Source organism: Canis aureus, chromosome 35 (assembly GCF_053574225.1).
Source record: "Canis aureus isolate CA01 chromosome 35, VMU_Caureus_v.1.0, whole genome shotgun sequence".
Lineage (NCBI taxonomy): Eukaryota > Metazoa > Chordata > Mammalia > Carnivora > Canidae > Canis > Canis aureus.
The window spans coordinates 23,549,227-23,570,881 of record NC_135645.1 but is presented as its reverse complement, the minus strand read 5'-3'; the positions used below and the strand labels follow the sequence as shown (position 1 = coordinate 23,570,881).

At 33.4% G+C, this 21,655-nt stretch overlaps 1 protein-coding gene across 8 annotated transcripts in view; it reads right to left on the bottom strand.

Moving 5' to 3' along the window:
* The window catches only part of SENP7 (SUMO specific peptidase 7), a 139,864-nt gene that overhangs the window by 28,078 nt on the left and 90,131 nt on the right, over positions 1-21,655 (bottom strand). For 5 of the 8 annotated variants that reach the window (XM_077884468.1, XM_077884470.1, XM_077884471.1 and 2 more), the window contains 6 exons: positions 16,534-16,652; positions 12,689-12,873; positions 11,272-11,611; positions 9,786-9,943; positions 6,853-6,999; positions 2,573-2,606 (listed from right to left, as the gene is read on the bottom strand). In XM_077884468.1, coding sequence (XP_077740594.1) covers positions 2,573-2,606; positions 6,853-6,999; positions 9,786-9,943; positions 11,272-11,611; positions 12,689-12,873; positions 16,534-16,652 — 983 coding nt within the window. Of the gene's footprint in view, positions 1-2,572; positions 2,607-6,852; positions 7,000-9,785; positions 9,944-11,271; positions 11,612-12,688; positions 12,874-16,111; positions 16,150-16,533; positions 16,653-21,655 lie in introns of all 8 variants that reach the window. The other 3 variants (XM_077884469.1, XM_077884473.1, XM_077884475.1) reach the window with 1 other exon arrangement.

The following is a 21,655-nucleotide window of genomic DNA, read 5'->3' as shown; positions in this document are numbered from 1 at the left end:
GGGTCTTTTGTTGTTCTGGACAGATTTTAGAATTTTTTCCATTTCTGTAAAAAATGTCATTGAAATTTTGATAGGTATTACATTGAATCTGCAGATCACTTTGGGTAGTGTGGACATTTTAACAACATTAATTCTTGTAATCTCTGGGCACTGTAACTCCCCCACTGAAAATTGTCAGTGAAACTGGCAGCAAAGACAGACATTAAATTACAAGAGTAAGAATTTTCAGAAACTTCTCAACATTTCTTCCTCAGGCAGCTCACAAAACCAATTAAGTGATACTATTTCTGTGAAATCTAGAAAATTACTACTAATCCAAATGTACCAACCTTTTAGTATAAAAGCATAAGTTTCTTTAGAAAGACTACTTTCAAAACATTTCCCTTTAAAAAGGGGGAATTTAACATCCATCATTAAGGAAAATATATCTCACAACCAAATTTTCCCCAATATTTCGTTTATTTGGTTACAGGACTATGGAAGAAACTGAAAGTGGGAGTTGCTTATAATTTTTCCTACCCACTATTAGGGGTCCTAATAACAGAACCCTAATCATATTTAGGAGGCAAGATACTTAGCTTTTAGAAAATGTATTTCCTCCTTCCTTTGCAAATAGATGTGTGATATGACTACACTCTAGGTAAGAAAATGTAATTAGAAGAGGTTAGTTGGCATGCACATTTAAGAAGGCTCCTTAAAAAGGCAAGAGATAAGTGGTATGTGTACTTTTTACAATTTTCCCTTCCTCCTGCTTTCCACCTACAACACAAACATGATGACTGAAATATGAGCCATGTGGACCATGAGACAAATTTAAGGATGAAAGTTATGTCAGGAATGACACTGTAAAAAAACAAAAAAGACTGGGTCTCTGATGACCAAAGAAACACCGTATCAGCCCTGTTCAGCTTACCTATGGATTTCTTCCTTATGAAGGAAAGATAAATTATGTTCTTACAGCCACAGCCAAACATAATTAGTAGCTAATATAAATAAGTAAATTAATATTTCCCTCAGGTACTATAGAAAAATAAACATTTAGACTTCTACGTTCCTCATCTATTAAAACCTTTTATATGCATGTCTTGTTTTTAAGAGATTTTTATGGGGCGCCTAGGTGGCTCAATCCATTAAGTGTCTGACTTTGGCTCAGGACATAATCTCAGGGATCCTGAGATGGAGACCTACATGGGGCTTTGCACTCAACTGGGAGTCTGCTTATCCCTTTCCCTCTGCCTACTCCCCTTGCTCACGTTCTGAAATAAGTCAAAGACAAATACTGCATGTTATCACTTATGTGTAAAATTTAAAACACACACACACACACACACACACACACACAAGCTCATGGATACAGAGATCAGATTACTGGCTGCCAAAGCCAGGGGGCGGGCAGGCAAGATGGGTAAAGGGAACAAAAGGTACAAACTTATAAATAAGTCATGGGGATGTAATCCACAGCATGGTGACTATAGTTACTAACACTGTAGTATTCATGTGACAATCACTAAGTGCGATCTTAAAAGTCATCAATTAACACAATAGGAAAAAAAAAAAATACCTTTTGCAACTATGTATGGGAAAGATGTGAACTAGACACATAGTAGGAATCATCATGCAATATATACAAATATCAAATCATTATGTTGTACCTGAACCAATACCTGAAACCAATATAATGTTACATGTCAATTATACTTCAATTTAAAAAAAAAAAATATGAGAGGAGCACTATTACATAGATACTTAAATATAGATTACTGTACTTTCTTTTAGGAAATTATTTTCTTTTAAATCACAAGTCTTTATTTGTTTCTTCTAAATAGTTAATGCTAGGGGCACCTGGGTGGCTCTGCGGTTGAGCATCTGTCTTTGGCTCAGATTGTGATCCCGGGGTCCTGGGATCGAGTCCCGCATCAGGTTCCCTGCAGGAAGAAGCTTCCTCTCTTTCCTAGTCATTTTGTGAAGTACTACTTGTGTCTATTTTTCTTCATTCTTTTCATAATTCTTTCTCTAGAGACTATTCTATTGTTTCTTGTTTTCTTAATGTCATTATTATTCTGAAAGGATTTTAGTTGGGGAGAAAATAAAAAAATGGTCTGAGTCTCCATATATTACAAGTACAGTTTCCAATCTACTTTGCCTTACTCAGATAAGAAATAGTATTAAAAAATTTCTAAACTCTATATAAAACCATTTTACATATTGTATGCAACATTATAAATTTTCCTTAGTTTATTTTTCATATATTTTCCTTATAATTTTTATTTTCATACATTTCATCATACCAAAATCTTCTTGCTATCAAAACTTTATTTCTATTAATTCCAAAAAGTTACCTTGAGTCCTTTAACATTAATGGTCATTACAATTTTCAGTGTTATCAAACATTTTAACTCCTTTTAAAGATGCTAAAAAAAAGTGTTAATTAAAATACATTTTTAACCTTAGATTTACTTAATTTCTATTCTGGAAAAAATTATGGAAACTTGGCTGCAGAAAGAATTCAGAGTTTTTGTAATTTTATGTTCAAAATTACAGTGAAAGAAATCACAAGACAATATCAGCTTACCTTGAAATGGGATCTTAACATATTTTGTTGTGAACTAAAGGAAACATAAGAAAAAAAAAGCAAAAAATGAGTTACTACTCAATATAAATTACTATTCAAAATTTTTAGTTTTTTTTCTTTCTCAAACCAGAAGCATTATTCAAAGTCTATACTAAAAGTGCTCAAGGGACAACTGGCTGGCACAGTCTGTAGAGCATAGAACTCTTGATCTTGAGGGTATGAATTCGAGCCCCATGCTGGGTGCAGAAATAAATTTAAATTTTATTTTAAAGTATAATCTTTAAAAATAAAAGTGCTCAAACCTTTTTATCAAAAAACCAAGAAAATGTTTCACTGTAAATACTTAGTTGTCTCTTTTTTTTTTTTTTTTTTGGAAAAAAAAGTTTTATGGAAGAACCCTGCATATGTAATTTAACTCTGCTAATCTATAAAAATCAGTAAAACTTTACTTAATATATTTTTCAACAATGATTCCTGAATATTTATGGAAGAAACAAGACAAAATCCCAAGAAACTGCCAAGAGAACTCCATAGTATCAGTGACTTTAGTAAATAACCACAAAACAGGCTTTGATTCTTGACTTTGTTGACATTCCCAGCATTCATCTTTGTTTCCATGTTATAAATTCCCTTCTGAGGGAAGATTCAGTCAAGTTGTTCTTTCTGCCCCTTCTGTGCCAGGACATTAATTTTCTCTAGGAATCTTTTGTATAAATCTGACCTTAAGAGTTGCTTTTATAATCAACTCTCAAGGTCATGAGCACCTACAATCTTACATGTTCCATCTAAAACAGGTTGCGCTCTTAAGTTCATTTTTCAATTTAATGTCAAATGAATTCGTGACTTATTTATTCTTCAGTTAGGTTTCTCTTTTGATCAATACATTTATGAAATTGTTTACCACACCAGGGGTACAGTCTGTGAGCACAAAAACAAAATTAAAAATGGTCTTTGTACATGAATACCTCAATTAACTATCAAGAGAATTCCAAATATGTAGAAAACAGTGCCTAGTGAAACCACAGGTTTACTGTGACTCATTTCTTTTCCAATTTAAAAATTATTTCATATTGTAGCTTCACAAATATAAAACTCATATTTCAGAGTCTAAGTCAGCCACTAAAATAAAATTCAAGCAAAGAGGCACATGAATTAAAACCTGAGCTTGGGGGGATCCCTGGGTGGCTCGGCGGTTTGGCACCTGCCTTCAGCCCAGGGCGTGATCCTAGAGTCCTGAGATGAAGTCCCACATAGGACTCCCTGCATGGAGCCTGCTTCTCCCTCTGCCTGTGTCTCTGCCTCTCTCTCTTCGTGTCTCTCATAAATAAATAAACTCTTAAAAAAAAAAAAAAAAAAAGCTGAGCTTGGGGTTCAAGTTCTGTCTCTATTATCTCTACCACTTATACAAACAGTAAGTAGGTGAATTTTGGTTACTTACTGAATCCCTGTCAGCTTTAGGTAAGAGCCTTAATCAAAAGGAGCTTTTATCAATAGACAATAGCATCTGACTAAGTATATTATCTAGTTCAATTCAGTCAAATACACCTTACTAGTCTGTCACACGACTGCTAAATATATTTGGTGTATATTTTCCCTTGCCCAAATCTGACATGATTCAATGTCTTTAATCTCATAAAAATGTATCTTAGCAAATGTAAATAATTATAGAAAATAAATATATGGAATATTTGCTTTTGAGATTTTATAGACATTATTACAGAATTATGAACTAGAAATAGTGTATCTATATACCTTGGCCTCTATTTTGTTACTACTCTCTCATTCTTCCACAATAAGTATTCTTGTCCTATATCATCAAATCTTTAGTCTGGCAAGGATCTCATACTCATTTACACCTTTGTATGATGACTAAGCCAACATATAACCTCTCCCAAAGCAAAGCCCTATTCCCAGCAGAAATTTAATCTCCATTTGGGAAAGTAAGACAGATGTTTTTTGTGAGAGTTAAGATAAACCCAATTCCAAAACACCATATCTATTTATAACTTCTTATAATAGCCAATACGGTTCTCTGAACACAATGTGTTTAATAAACCTTTGTCCTACTATCAAGAAAGTTGAGAAATAAATAACGAAATGTTCACATCTATTGCAGCCTTCTCCACGTTAAAAAAAATAGCAGTCATTGTCCAACTATAAGAAAATAGGCTCTAATATACGTAAACAGTTTTCCGCCATAGATACTTTTCTAGTTCTGCTAAAATACAACTATCATGAGAGTGAGAACAAGATCTCCAGTTAATATACAACAACACATTAGTAGAGACACATTAAACATCTGGAAAATGACTGAATGTAATTCTCTTATTTACTCCCCCACAAAAAAAGGTCTTTAATTTCTAAGTTTCAAAGCATTATGAATTGTGTCTGAAAAAAGAATAGTCTTTTGAATCCTTGAAAGCTTTAAGACTTTTAACTTTCTCTTTCCCCTTTTCATGTTATTCATTATTTTTAAGTTTTAAAATTGCTTATGCTCTCTCCTTAATAACATACTATTTTAATATTATAGAATTCCTCTCAGCCTTTCTTCATATACATATGTATTTTTTACCTGCATATATTTGCTTTTGATTTACTAAATCACTTTCCTTTAATTAGACATTTAAATTTTTATTTCAATCATAAGAAGTGTTCCAACAAACATGAAACAAAACTTGAAAACCTACTTTATGACATTTATTGAATATATATATGCACTCCCCAGGACAATCAAAATGTCCAAACAGGAAATAAAACAACCTGAATATCCCAAAATAGATTCATGAACTAACTTAATAATGGTAAGTTACAAAACAGCATTTATGTCATATACTTTTGATTTAAACCTATAAATATATCTAATATGAAGAATATGGGATGATATACACTGAAGAGTTAACGTCAAATGTCTCTGGATAAGCAAGATTATAGATATTATTTGTAAAATAAAATAAAATAATAAAATAAATAAAATAAAATAAAATAAATAAAACAGTTTCTTTACTCAATTGTAGTTTTTTGTTTGGTCCTACTTTTGGCCCATAACAAGTCCACCTAACTCTAATAAACAATTAATATTATTAACTAATAAAAACCCATTGCTAAATATTTATGTTGGATTTTCCTTTCCCAATTACTCAATTATTATCATATATTTATATTATCCAATTTTTTACCACTACAAAGAACTCAACAGGAAAAAAAATGACTAAACTGAATTTAAAATAAAAAAGTAAAATAGGAGGGGTGGAGGAGTAAAGATTATTAAAAAAATGAATGAAATTCCTTAAAGAAAAGAAAACTGTAAAATCACTCCAGGCAAGCCAAAATCATTAATATCTAAAAACTACTGATCAGAGAATATTAAAATTGTTCTTGTGCTTTCAATAAGAACAATTTTAACTATATCACAAGTTATCATTATTTGTAGATTCCAGATTTTGCTGGATTTACACTTGAAATTAGGCCATGCTCCTGCATGGTCACCAAATAAACAGCTACTTTATGTCTTAAATCATATGCTATCTTCTTTTAAGTGCCTTTTTAGGATTGAACTATATATGTAAGGTGTAAAAGCAAATAAAAGCATTGCTCTTCATCACAAGATACTTAAAGACTAATGGAGAGATTTCAGCAAAAATATAAACAATTATAAACACACAAAATAAATCTTAAAACAGATTACAAAGTGCTTTAAGTACACAGTAAAGGGAAAGGTTACTTCTAGCTAGAAAGGAGAAATGAAAAAAAGGCCTCTTGGAAGAGGATGTCTTTCAGAAAGCCTTAAAATATGGTTAGAATTTTAACAGGCAGAAATAGTGAGAAAATAAAAGAACTGAGTAAAACCCTGTCTAAGAACTACTCCTGGAGCTCTTTAAAGAAATGTAGGAATTTGAAGAACTCAGTTTACAATTTAAACCAGCATAATAAGATTTCTTCTTCTTGATCTCAACCATACCTTGAATAAAAATCGACTCTAACACCAAGTAAGTTTAAAAGCCCACTGAATATCAGTAATACATACGATCTTTTTTCATACATGATCTTCATTAGAATAGTTGGGTCAAAGTTATAATTTTAGGATTTTCCCTTATGATTTTAGGATTTCCCAATTCTAGACATGTCTCAAAGTAGGGATAATGACATATTCAAAGTGTCTCATATAAAATTAATCTCAATTCCATTTTCATTTGTACTTCAAAAAAAGGACAATCTGTAAATGCCTTGTCCATAATCCAAAACTAAAAAAATAAAAACAAAAACAAATTAAATATACTTACTGTAACACAACCTTTAGAAGCTCCTTTTATTTTACCAATATAAACAGAAGTAAATATAAAATCCAGGTGTAGATCCATCTCATTACTAGGTGTAATACAGGAAATGTTTTCCATAACAGGCTTATATGGACATAATTCAGATGAAGCCTAACAAGGAACAAATTATAAAATGCATATAACCCTAAGTATTACACAAATGCTGACAATGATTTTCAAAATCAAATACTTCTTTAAATTGCTATTAATGAAATTTGTAAAGAACTTTATACAGCTCTTACTGTGAAGAAATAGTAATCTAGATTTTTTTCTTAAAAAGCATATGATTTACCTTGAGAAAATTACTCTTAATAATTGAATCTTAAATTCTATAGGCCTAAGCTCCAGAAATATATCTTCCTCTGCATCAAAGTCATGATTTCAAATTTAATATTCCCTAATAGGCTTTATACATTTTTAGCTCAACGGAAATAAATTAAGATTTATGTAGTTGTTAGTTAGTTTAAAATGAGTTTCTAAATGTATTCTCTCTCTTAATCACCACAATCATCCTGTGAGGTAGTTTGGATTTTTCTTCATTTCATAAGTAAAACTAATAGATGTTTGGATTGGTTAAGTGACTTGCCCAAAATCATAAAGTTAGTGTGAAGCAAAGCTAAGTCAAAACCAGATTTGTATCTCTCGATCAAGGGTTATTTCTACCACATAAAATTGTTTCATAAACCAAGATGATGTTCTTAGGTCATGTACTTGAAGGCATGTAAGTGCCTAAGGACCATCTGTTATATCAAATCTTTATGTTTTACTCTATGTCCTATGTCTGAAAATAGCCAACCAGTTATCTAAAACCTCAAAAATCATACCACTTCCACTCAAATAACTACAGAACTCTGCTTTTAAATTACAATATACTACTAGGAAGTATTAGCACCAGCTATTTCCTACAATCTCTTCTGAATTTTAAACTGCCAAATGACATTTTCGACTCCACATTTGCCCACTCTTTGTACATTAGTCTTCTTTAACCCTAACATCACTAATGACAAAATTAATTACCACTAGGGCAACTATGCACATGTACTCACTCTCCTTCTACTTCTATAAAATGTTATTAATCCTCATCTGAAACATATGTAGGACTCATTATTCTTAACCCAGCTCACAACGCCATTTATCTGCTTAATAAAAATCTTTATCATTCTCATCTTTTTTTTTCATTCTCATCTTTTATTGCTTACTCTAGTATTCTTCTTATCCCTTAAAGAATAAGTACCAAATCAACTACAGGTGACTCTAATCAGATAACCGTGTGTGTTTTAAGTGATAAAATGAGAAGACAGGATAAAAAGAATTTCTTACAGGATAAAAAGAATATATTACTGGGGCCTCCCAGTTTGTAAAGATTAACTGCCTCCTAAAAATCGCCAACCCACGCTTCTCACCACTTCATTTAAAACTGCAAACAAGGAAAGGTATGGAGATTTTAAGGTATGCTGACCTATAGATCTTAGTAGGTCTTCACATTATTTTCTGCTTAGTTGTAATCATATTCCATCAGTTCTACAAAAAAATGTTATTTTCTTATAATATGATCATTTCATAATGCCTTATCAAATTATATGCTGCCAAGGAAACTATAATTCACTAAAAAGTTTGAACTCATTATTAATAATAACATGGTTTTCATAACAAATACAACTAAGCCGTCAGGTACACTACTGGCCAAAAAATGGTTACATTTTAACAAAACTTCCAAACAAAGATGCTAAGGTGATCTCTATATAGAGCACCAAATGCAAAGGAACACCAGTGAAACAATAATCAGACCACCAGGGCAGCCCGGGTGGCTAAGCAGCTTAGCACTGCCTTCAGCCCAGGGCATGATCCTGGAGACCCAGGATCAAATCCCACGTCGGGCTCCCTGCATGGAGCCTGTTTCTCCCTCTGCCTGTGTGTCTGCCTCTCTCTCTCTCATGAATAAATAAATAAAATCTTTAAAAATAATAATCAGACCACGAAACATTTTTATAGAACTGACCTAATTCTTCATCACATCCTAAAGAATAACAGCCTCTGACCATATGAAAAAACAAACCAACAGAAGTTTTACCACAGTTCTACACTGGTGATCACTGATAATCATTTCTTTAAAATAGAGCAATAAGAGGCTGATGATAAGAACACTGACAAAAAATGATTTGTACCTCACTTTAGAGCTATAATTTTTTAAGTACTGTGTCAAAACACAACTGGCTGATATTAAACCGAGATATTTCCATTTATTATTTTCTGTAAGAAGGAAAAGACAATGGACTTACCAAACTGATTGGTTTATGACACTATTCTAAATGCTTTCATATGTTACTTCATTTAATATTCAATATAGTCTTGCGAGGTAGGTATTATCATCCTCATTTAACTTATGAGGAAACTCAGGCTTAAAGAAGTTAAATGACAGGGCCAGGATTTGTATATGTGCTGCCGAAGCGAGCACCAGGGCCAGGATTTGAACACAGATCTATAATCTCCAGACACCATGTTCTTTCCTCTCCATCTTCTGCCTTAATTGCAAGTGAGGAAAAGGAATAATTCTAAGTAGCCACACTACTGGAAGGCCAGACAGATAAATACTGGAAACTGCTTAATTTTAGGAAATGCTCTGATAAAGTAGTTAAATGTTCAATGAGAATCAGTTTTTAAAAAAAAGAAAAAGTATTCAGTTTTAGATTAAAAAAAATATAAATGACCAAAATAAGAAATTCTTCCACTTCAAAATAAAGACCATTACATATTTCCTTCAAACAAATATAAAAGTTATAACAAAAGTTAAACTAAGAAATTTCATAATTTTATTACATTATTCTGCTTCATGAAAGAAACAGTTATTAGTCAACTCTATTTCACTGTTAACCTATGAGAAAGCAGAAATAAATTACCTGTACAGATTCACGTGTAATCAATGGCAGTTCTGACAATGCTGATTCAGAAGCACTCTCATTTTCATTAGTGATGACATGGTCTTGCTTAGGTTGTAATTTAAGAATTTCTGAACTTTTATGTTCAACAGGTCCTTCTTCATCACTAGAAACAACAACTAGAAAGGAAAAATTATTTCTTAAATGTGTTACAATAATCACACAATGAAAACTTACTAATTCATGCACTATACCTTTAATAATCTCATTAAAATTTAATCATCTAACTGTCCAACTTAGAAACTGGATTATCATTCATTATCTAATTTATACTAGTTATATACAATATTTTCATATCAGTGCTATTATTAGGCAATTATCTGAAACCTTACCTTCTGGAGGATGAAGACATTTAAAAATGAATAAAGCCATGAGGAGTATATAGGAACAAGTTCTGACTACAACAGTAAAAATGTATTGAATGTAAAAAAATATTAAGTTTAAGATTAAAATTTAAAAAGATAAATTGTACTTTAATGCCTATTACATTAGCTGTCTCCAAAAGAAGCAATGGATGCCTGAGATGTGGGAGACTATTCACTATATATCCTTTAAAACTTTTGTTTGGGGATCCCTGGGTGGCGCAGCGGTTTAGCGCCTGCCTTTGGCCCAGGGCGCGATCCTGGAGACCCGGGATCGAATCCCACGTCGGGCTCCCGGTGCATGGAGCCTGCTTCTCCCTCTGCCTATGTCTCTGCCTCTCTCTCTCTCTCTCTCTCTCTGTGTGACTATCATAAATAAGTAAAAAATAAAATAAAATAAAAATTCAAAACTTTTGTTTGAACCATGTGAGTGTATCAAATACTTGAAATTAATTAAATTAAAATTAATGACAATAACCATGTAGCACTTAAACTCTGTACTTCGACTTCATCAACCAAAATGTCAACAATAATGGTCCTTTTAGAATCCTTTTAAAAACTACTGAGATGATGAACACCTGGCTCACTCAGTTCAGCACCCAACTGTTAGTTTCAGTTCAGGTCATGATCTCATGGCTTGTGATATTGAGCCCCACAGAGAGCTCCATGCTCAGCGGGGAATGTGCTTGAAGATTCACTCCCTCTGCACCTCCCCCAAATGTGTGCACACATGTATGCAAGCAAGCTCTCATCTCTCTCTCTAAAATAAATAAATCTTGAAAAAAAATATGTTGGCAAATTGAATTTAAATATTTTTTAAAAAACTACTGAGATGAATCACAGTTCACAATTCCTTTAAAAAAAAAAACTTTCAAAACTTCTTAAAAAAATATTAAGTCCACTGTTTACCTAAATTAATATTACAAAACTCATGAACAAAGTCCTAAACCCCAAGTTTTCTTTTTCTAAAGTTAATATATTCCACAGTAATGTCATAAACAGCTATTGCCCCAGAAAAATCTGAGGGAAGAAATAGAACAAGTAAAGCAGAGAAAATTAAAAAACATTATAATCCTGTTACTTACTTGGTTCTACTGATATCAAAGACTGGTTCCCCTCACTGTGTTCACTTAAAACAGGCTTTTCTATTGCATTCAACTCATTCTCATCCTTCTCAAGCAGGGTAGACTCCCCCACAGTATCAGTGGACATAGAGTTCTCAAAATTTTCAGTGGTTGAACAGTCAACAGAGGAACTTTTCGGAGCAGCACTCAAAGCCAACTCCTGACTATTAAGTGAAGATAGTTTAGCAATATTGCTTTCTATAGGTTCAGGTGTAATTTCTTCAAGCACTTTTGAGTCTTGATAGTTTTCACTTGACTTTTTAAATTCAGCAGATACTGTTGAGTCATTTTCTTGTTTTTTCTGAATATAAATACATACAGAAAATTAGCATGTCAAATTTGGCTAAAGAATTTTTTAAAGTTTAAATTCCTAAAGAAGAATATAAAAGTAAAAATATTATAAAATTTCTTTAACTACAGGGATTGGAAACTGCACAATTATACTGTATTACTCTTGTTAGGGTCTTCCAAGTAAAGAGACAGAATCTGGTCGTCCTACCAGACACTTAAACATTTTTTTAAAAGGCTGAGATGTGGAAATTCCCATATTTACAGGTATAACTTGTAGAACTTAAGTCAACTTTAGAATAAGAAGAATTTCTTTTTACAGTTTTATCTTGTAAAAGTAATGAGGCCAAATGACATCATGTGACTTTATAAACAAAAGCAAAAAATTAAAAATTTAAGAGGATAACAATTTTAAAAACTATCAAATCAATCACTGCCTTCATATCTCTCTTACTGTTTAAACCTAAACCATGTTTATAACTCAAGATACTGAAAAGTCCTAAAAGACCTTGTAAATTAAAGGAGTAAAAAGGTTATCTTCTTGTACATTTACTAACTGTATACTACGTTTTGAAAATAGGTAGTGTGTGTATGAAGTAGAGTAATTCTTCACTTTCAACAAATTCCCTAAACTCTAGGTAGAGAGTCTTAAAGAAGTTGGTAAGTAAACTACTGATAAAAGAAATCTGATAATAATTTTACACAATATATGAAAAAGCAAAAAAAAAAAAGAAAAAGCAATTGGCTGGACACTATAACTAGAGTATTAATAATATCTGGTTAAAAAAAAGGAAAACAAAATAGAACAAGCCTGATGGATATATACCAAACTAAAGAGTGCTATCAGAGAAGAAGCATTTTTAACTTTTTTTATTTGTTCATAATTTTTGAAATTTGTTCCAATAGCTATTCTACTGAAAAACATCTAAGTTATTTTTAAAAAATCAAACAAAATAAAAAAATAGGCAAAGAAAAGAAAGAAATCTAATGATTAAAAGCAGAAAGCTATAAGAACATTTTTTGGCCACAGTCAACTCATTTTTATCATACCATAAATTATTTCATATGATATCTAAATACTTCTACTTACTATCTGTTCTGCTGATTCAAACAAGGAAGAAGTAGAATTATGAGAATAAGGCAAATTACTTCTAAGCCTTTTCTTTCTCTTCCTGGAGGTCAGAGCGGGTTCCATTTTTGAATCAGAAAATGTATCATCTTTATTTCTGCTCCCCTCTTCAAGATGATCACAACCTCTACTTCCACTATTGAGGTCTTAAAAAACAAGAGAAACATAAATATGGCCAAAAAGTACAAAAAGAATTCCTTTTAGAAGAGCTCAAATTGGGACACCTGGGTGGCTCAGCGGTTGAGCATCTGCCTTTGTCTCAGGATATGATCCTGAAGTTCTGGGATCGAGTCCCACATGGGGCTCCCTGCATGGAGCCTGCTTCTCCCTCTGCCTGTATCTGCCTCTTTCTGTGTCTCTCATGAACAAATAAATAAAATCCTTTAAAAATTTTAAAAAAAGAAGAGCTCAAATAAACATCAAAATTGCTGTACAACTTCCAAAACTAATCTAAAGAGACGTTCACTGCTAAATTCTCATACTGACATGGATGAATATAAAGAAATGCCCTATTTTAAGTTGCATACACAAAGTAAATATCCATTGTACTATAAATATGAGATGAGGAAAATATATTAAAGTGTATATTCTTTAGTAACCAAAGCAAAACAATCAAACTATGTTTATTCCTTTTCCTGTAATTACATTTGACTGTAATACAAAAAAGGGGGGGAGTATTAATAAAATTTGGAAAATTCTCATTTTAAACATTTTGATAATTTATTGTGATTTTAGAAATTAGTTGTATTTTTAAAATTTAAATGTTATATACATGTATTTTTAAGTGAAGAGACAATAAATATGAGCATTAATCACTGTTCTTTAAAAAGAAGCCAAAATATTTTTCCTCAGCAGACTATATATAATATGTGGTCATTCACACAGCTATCTTCTTTTTAAAAATCAAGAGCTCATTTTAACTCTCCAATAAATCTACCACCCTACAGATAAAGAAATGTTCCCTTTTGTAAATCAACTAAGAATTATTTGGAACCTATGTCAATTATTACTAAAAATGCTTAGTATTTCAGTTATCAAATATTTGTACTATACAAAAATACCTTCCCAAAAGGTTCTACCTAAGTAACTGAAAGGTATCCTGAATTATATTGCTTTGGGAATCTATATAAGTACCAACTCAAAGTTTATATAAACAAAGTTCCAAAGCAGCTTCTTCAATTCACTGCTTATAATTCATGTAACACTTACTGGCCTGACCTATCCATTCATTCAAAGATCTCCAATACCCACCTTCTCTTCGAACTATTCCTTGCTTTTATTCTCACTTCACAGACACCTAATAACTAACATTTATAGTGTCTCTTTGTCATTTCTTAAAAGCAGGCATTGGGACAGGATTGAGGACAAAACTCCAAATGGTCAACAGTCTTTCAATTTCCAAAGAAAACACTTCTGATTCCCTCCCCAAGAAAAATAAAATCTCCCCTGAAATCATCAACATAGTATTTTGAAAAGCACAATAGCTTTTTTTTTTTGGTAATTTCATAAACCGGAAAGGTAGTCAAATACAATTTCTACATATAAATGCTCTACCAAATTACCATTTCTGAACAAAAACATTATAGCAAATAGACTGAGGAAAGGAAAGGGGCTTGAAAAAAAAATCTGGGCAGCCCCGGTGGTGCAGCGGTTTGGCGCCACCTGCAGCCTGGGGTGTGACCCTGGAGACCCGGGACCAAGTCCCACATCGGGCTCCCTGCATGGAGCCTGCTTCTCCCTCTGCCTGTCTCTGCCCCTCTCTCTCTCTCTGTGTCTATGAATAAATAAATAAAATCTTTTAAAAAAAATCCTATTATACAGGAGTTTTCCCTCAAACACTTTATTTACACATCAGTCAAGGCTATCTCATGGAAAACCAGAATAAATTTATTACAGCTTGCCATTATAAAAATAGTACCCTACCTACATAATATATACAAATTAACTCACAAATATTACCAGTATATAAAATTACAGAAGTGACAAATTCTTGTAAACCAAAAAATGCTAAATATGTCCAATATATTGGGGTGGCTGGGTGGCTCTGTCAGTACAGTTCTGATCTCAGAGTTTGAGCCCAAAGTTAGGTTTAGAGATTACTTAAAAATAAAATCTTTCATATTTATATATGTGTGTGTGTGTATATATATATATATACATATACTATTTTCAGAAAAGTAAATTTCACAAAACAATGTACTATAAAAGAATGGTATACTTGGGAGTTTAATTCAGAATTCCCATTAATATATGGGCTTATGTTAAAAAACTGGTATGGAGGAGACGACTGGGTGGCTCAATCAGTTAAGAATCTGACTTGATTTCAGCTCAGGTTGTGATCTCAGGGTCATGAGACTGAACACCACATCCAGCTCCACACTGCGTGTGCAGCATGCTTAAGATTCTCTGTCTCCCTCTCCCCCAATCCATTCCCTTACTCTCTCAAAAAAAAAATGTTTTTAATAAAAAAATAAATTAAAAAAAAAAAGACTCCCTCTCCCTCCACTCTTCTCCCCCTTTCTCTCTCTAAAAAGCAAAACAAAAAAACTGGTATTGGATACAATTATCCATAGGATGGAAACATGGTGAGTTTCAATTAAGTTTCAGTAGCTACTTTTCTTAAAAACACTTTATCTCTGAAGAGGACCCTCAAGGGTACTAAGAAACTATAAAGTGTTTCTTTTATCATGCATTTTTTTCCCCTAAGTCTAAAAGTCCACTGTGACTTTAAAGTAATACTGAATGGCACAAATAAGAAGGTTTTTATTCAACTATTCCTACTCTATACAGGAAATCAGTAGAATGTGAGGGTTTAACAGTATCTAGATAGTATGAAGTGAGATCACTTGAACAAATACTTTTTATTTGGTAATTAATGAAAATTATTTCTGGGAAAAGTACAATCCATAAGAAAATAAATGTCTTTCATTATATGTACCTAGTGCTTAGTGACTAACTGAAAGATATGTCTACAGTTACACTGCTTTCTCTAGCTTGTTCTCACAAGAGTTGAAGCTGGTTATTAGTCTAGTTTCTTTTTAGCTTTCTTGAAAAAGGCCAATAAAAATTGTAAATAGCTATGTTTCAAATGACGTACAAAGAATTTTTGCATAGTGTCATTAAAGAACCATCTTTTCTAGTGAATGATTTATGAAATCAATCAGAAAACGAAGTGTCTCAACTAGTTTCAAGCAATCAGAGCAGAGCGATCCCTAAAAATGTTAGTTCCACACCTGACTAATGTAGTGAATTGTTTTGGTGCAAATTTTTGTAAAGCACTTCAAAACCTTAAAAAAAGGACAAAAAGGAGAAAAGAAGTTAATTCATTAAGCCTACATGCAAAGAGACCTAAAATGAATTTTCAGAAGTCTGGGATGTATTTACCTTTAAATTTGCTAATAGTGGCTTGTACTGGCATCCTCCTAGAGTTGAGAGAAATTCTAATGAATAAAGAATGTACATCATAGGAGGATAGACAGTGGGAAGTTAAGAATAATAATCAAGTTAGCAGACATATCCATGGAAACAACACTTACAAGTAGCTAAACTATATAGCTCTATCCCCAAACCCAACAACAACAAAAAAAGAAATAATATTCAAATTTAACTTAGACTTAATAAATGAAGAAATGTATTCTACAGTGCACAAACAAAAAATTTAGCAATTTTGTGTTGCTAAATAACTTCCCTTTACTTTCAGAGATCTTTTAAATATAAGATTAAATAAAGTTAACTATAACTTAAACATCTGCAGAAATGCAAAAGACAAAAATTCAAATGACAACAATTTTCTAATGTTCACAAACCTTTAGGTTGAGCATCAGACATTACAAGAGAAATGCCATCATCATCTCTTTCCTTTTCTTTAGTGTGTGAAGCCTTCTTCGCATAATTATTATCTACTGTCTTACTTGGTTGGGAACCCCTGCAAAAGAAAATCATATTACATTCAATACTTCTATATCCAAGTGAATTAAGGAGGCAGTTGATATATATTCAAGATAAAAATCCAGTTTTACAGGTTACAAATACAGTACCATATAGCAGTGTATATGATCTGAACAGAAAAAAGAATATTGAACTAAGATTTGAGACAAAAGTTCTTATCCCTTTTCTACTATTAAACTTTTCCTATTTCTTTGGGAGAAAAAAAGATATGGATACCACAGGATTGGGCACATGCAAAAACAGCAAAAGAATAATACAGATATTAAATACTCCAAAGAGGTTTAAAAAGTAAAAACTCCATGAACAGAAGTATAGGACAAGCACATCTATATGTAATCAAAAAAAAAAAAAAAATCCAAAGGTATTTGTTACTATGTTTCAAGCATGGTTCACATACCAAAAACTAAGTACAAAATAAAGTTTGGAAAAAAAAAAAAAAAGTTTGGAGTATGGTAACCAATTTTACCTACAGAAGGAATAACTTAAATTACAAGGTACTCATTAAATATATAAAAATATAAGGTGTGAAAAACAAGTTTTGAAATGATGAGCACATTACTATTAATGAAAACAATACAGTATTAGCAGAGGACTTCAATACTTTGAGCAATGGATAAATCATACAGACAAAAAAATCTACAAGAAAATGTTGGACTAAAGCCATACTTTAGACTAACTAGACCTAACATTCATTTATAGAACATGTCATTCAATACCATCAGAATATGCAATTCTTTTCAAGTGCATACAGAACACCCAAATTGTATGACAATCATAAGTCATATGACAGACCACATAAATAAGCCTTAGCAAATCTAATAAAAATTAAAATCATACCAACTATCTTTAACCACAATAATATTAAACTAAAAACCAGTAATAGGAGAAAGTTAGAATATTCACAAATATATGGAGATGAAACAATATGCTCCTGAACAAGCTGTCAAAGAAAAAAATCAAGGAGGAGCTCAAAAAAATACCTCAAAGCAAATAAAAATCTAAGTACAACATATCAACTCTTACTGAATGCTACAAAAAGAATTCTAAGAAAGAAGCTTGTAATGATAAATGCCTACACCAAGAAAGAAGAACTCCAATAAACAACTTCACTTTATATCTCATAGAACTACAATAAGAACTAAGCCCAAAGTTAGAAGAAGGAAATAACAAAAATCAGAGCAGAAATAACAAAAACAAGAAAAGCAATAGAAAAGATCAACACGGGGCACTTGAGTGGCTCAGCTGGTTAAGCATGTGAGTCTCCGTTTCAGCTCAGGTCATGATTTCATGGATCTTGAGTTCAAGCCCCACATCGAGCCCCACATTGGGCTCTGTGCTCAGTGGGGATTCTGCTTGAGATTCTCTGCCTCCCCTATTTCTAATAAATAAATTTTTAAAAATATATATTTTTAAAAAAGATCAACACAAGTAAGACCTAGTTTTTTGAAAAGATAAAACTTCCTGATTTCAAACTATATTACAAAGCTATAGTAACTAAAATAGTATGATATGGTATAAAAAGAGACTTAGAATCGAGAGCCAGGAATAAATCCATACATATATGGTTGATTAATTTATGGCAATAGAGAAAGGAGAAACAAGTAAGGCTACATCAAACTGAGTAAGGGACAACCAAGAGTAGGTAGGGAGAGACAGGCAGGGGGCTACATAACCAGGCTTACAGAAATCCCAGATTTGGAGAAATGTTATAAATGAGATATTAACCAAGGAGAAGGGAACATCTCCATCCTTCTAAATATAAACAGGACATTCTCATATTTTCCAATCCACAATACTGGTTCCAAATATATACAGGATATTCTCATGATACTTACAAATCCACTCTGCTATTGACAAAATATTTACCAAGTTCCCTGGTCAGTTTTCTATAAAAGACTAACCATCAAAGCCCTGTGTGGCAACCCATCTGGGATCCTTCTGATTTTAGAGAGCTTTTTTTCCCCTTTCTGTTCTCACTTTCACTTAATAAACCTTCACTTCAGTCTTTTGTTGTGTCCACAAGATACATTTCCAGCTCCATGAGACAAGAACTCTGGAATCCTGAAACAAAAGTAAAAGGCTTCTGCACAGCGATTAAAACCATCACTCAAATGAAAAGGCAATACATAAAATGGGAGAAAATATTTACAAACCATATTATCTAATAAGGGATTAATATCCAAAATATATAAAGAACTCACACAACTCAATAGAAAAGTTTCTATTAAAAAAATGGGCAGAGTGGGGTGCCTAGGTAGTTCAGTTGGTTAAGCATTCAATTATTGATCTCAGCTTGGGGCCTGATCTCGGGGTGCTGAGTTCAATCCCCATTTTGAGCTCTACAGTGAGCATGGAGCTTAAAAAAAAAGATTGGGCAGAGGAACTAAATAGACATTTTTCCAAAGAAGACATACACATGGCCAACTGGTACATGAAAAGGAGTCCAACATCATTAGTCGTTACGGAAATGTAAATTAAAACCACAATGAGATATCACCTCATACCCATCAGAGTGATTATTACCAAAGGTAAAAACCCTAATAATACATGTTGCAAGAATATAGAGAAAAGGGAATCCTGAGCACTGTTGGTAGCAATGTAAATTGGTGCAGCCACTATGGAAAACAATATGGAGGTTCCTCAAAAAATTAAATAGAACTGCCATATGATCCAGCTATTCCACTTCTGGGTATTTATGCTCATTAAATATCATTATCTCAAAAAGATATCAACACTAATACCCAAGACATGGAAACAACCTAAGTGTCCACTGTCAGATGAGTAGATGAAGAAAACAGGACACATAGAGTTATTCAGCTACAAAGTAAGAGGGAAATCCTGCCATCTGCAAGAACATGGATGGAACCTGAGGGCATTATGCTAAGTGAAATAAGTCAGAGAAAGACAAATACTGTATGACCTCACCTACATGTGAAATCTTTAAAAACAAAATAAAACAACAACAACAACAAAAAAAAAAAAAACACCATGTAGTGGCCAAAAGCCTGCAGAGCAACATGCCCAAGCTTTATTACTATTGCCAACACATAACCTCATCCATAACTCTCCATCAGAAAAACACAGTACAGTGGTAGGAAACACAAAGAGAATGTGAAAAACTACTATCAGAAATGGATAGAAGAGCAGGCTCAGAGCCTGATCAACAAAATAACTGCTATATTTCATGATACCTCTTAGGCAATTCTCTGCTCCTCCTCCAGCAGGAGCAATGATCCCACTCCTCCCCAGTCTCCTGGGTCTTACTTGCCCTGGTATGATGCCAACTTCCCATAAAGGGGACCCACGATGCCAATAATGGGCCTTCCTCCTTGTGGAATGATGCAAGGGGACCTACACCAGGAATGAAGCCGCCTCTGGGAAGCCACATACCAATGATGCCTGGGCCTCCAATGTTGAGACCTCCTACCCATTCCATGATGGTGGCCACTTGGCCAGGATTTACTCAATCAGACAGAAACGAAGAGGTGGGAACCTCTTTATATCCATTTTATATTACTTGTTCTACTTCCAACAGGAGGTCATGGTGCTGTGACTTTGGGTGTTTTCTAACAGCATGCTCCCCCTTCCTATCAAAGAGAGAATAGTTTTTGCAAGGTAGTTAGTGGGACCCCCCATACACACCAAAAAAACAACAACATAGTTTTCATTTTTATCCCAAAATGTGAATATCATCAACTGTTTTAGTTTAAAAAAAACAACAACAACAACACTTAAATACAGCCGGCAGATTGGTAGTAGCAGGGGGTGGGGAGGTTGGAGAGAAGTGAGTGAAAATGGGTGAAGGTGGTAAAAAAGAATACAAGTTTCTAGCTGTAAAACAAGTATCATTTACATACAGTATGGTGACTACAGTTAACAATAGTGTATTATACATTTGAATGTTGCTAAAACAGTAGACCCCAGAAGTTCTCATTACAAGAAAAGAAATTTAACTATGCATGCTGAGGGCGTTAAATAAACTTACTGTGTTAATAATTTTACAATATAAACATATATCAATTGATATGTTGTATATTTAAAGCTAGTACAAAAAAAAAAATACAGCTAGTACAATGTTTTGTCAATAATGTATCAATAAAATCAATTTTAAAAAAATAAATTGATAGAAATCATTGGGGAAACAATTTGGTATTAATTAAAATAGCCAAAGAATGAATGAAATCTTTACACACAATACTTTTACTCATTATTGTTGTGCCCAAGATCGCAAATCCAAGAAACTGCCAAGGAGCCAACACCGATGCAATCACACGAGGGTTTATTTTATTTACAAGCTCGAGCGTGGGTCCAAGTATACCCGACGCAGTGGAGCAGGGACTTGGACCCCGAGACTAAGAGGCTTAGCAACTTTATTTTGTTTGTTTTAAAGATTTATTTATTTACTTATGATAGACGTAGAGAGAGAGGCAGAGACACAGGAGGAAGGGGAAACAGGCTCCATGCAGGAGCCCGACGCGGGATTCGATCCCAGGTCCCAGGTCCCCAGGATCACGCCCTGGGCAGCATGCAGCACTAAACCGCTGCGCCACTGGGGCTGCCCAAGGCTTAGCAACTTTATAGGGGCCAGTGGCCAAAGAGATATGCAGAAAGTTGCACAGTCATGCTGGTCCGCTGCGCCGGATTTCCAGTTAGGGTGTGCCCTGGTCTTTGATTAGGGCGGGGCAGTGCGCTAAGTAATAAGCAGGTCAGCACAAGGCGGGTACAGCCCAAAATAGAGTCAGTCCTGCTCTGCTTGTCCAGGGGTAGGGGATTTTGTTCAATTTCCTGGGTCCCACATTCCCCCCTTTTTCAGAGGATCCTATGCAGGACCCAATCATGGGTCCAGGTTGCTCTCAGAGTGAGCCATGGGAATGATTAAACCAGGATTCTCACCAACCTTGTTGCTGTTCTCGCTCTTATTTACAGTTAAGGCAGCACATAACCCCCCCAACCCTTTGTTGTAAGAAGACTAATTCTAAT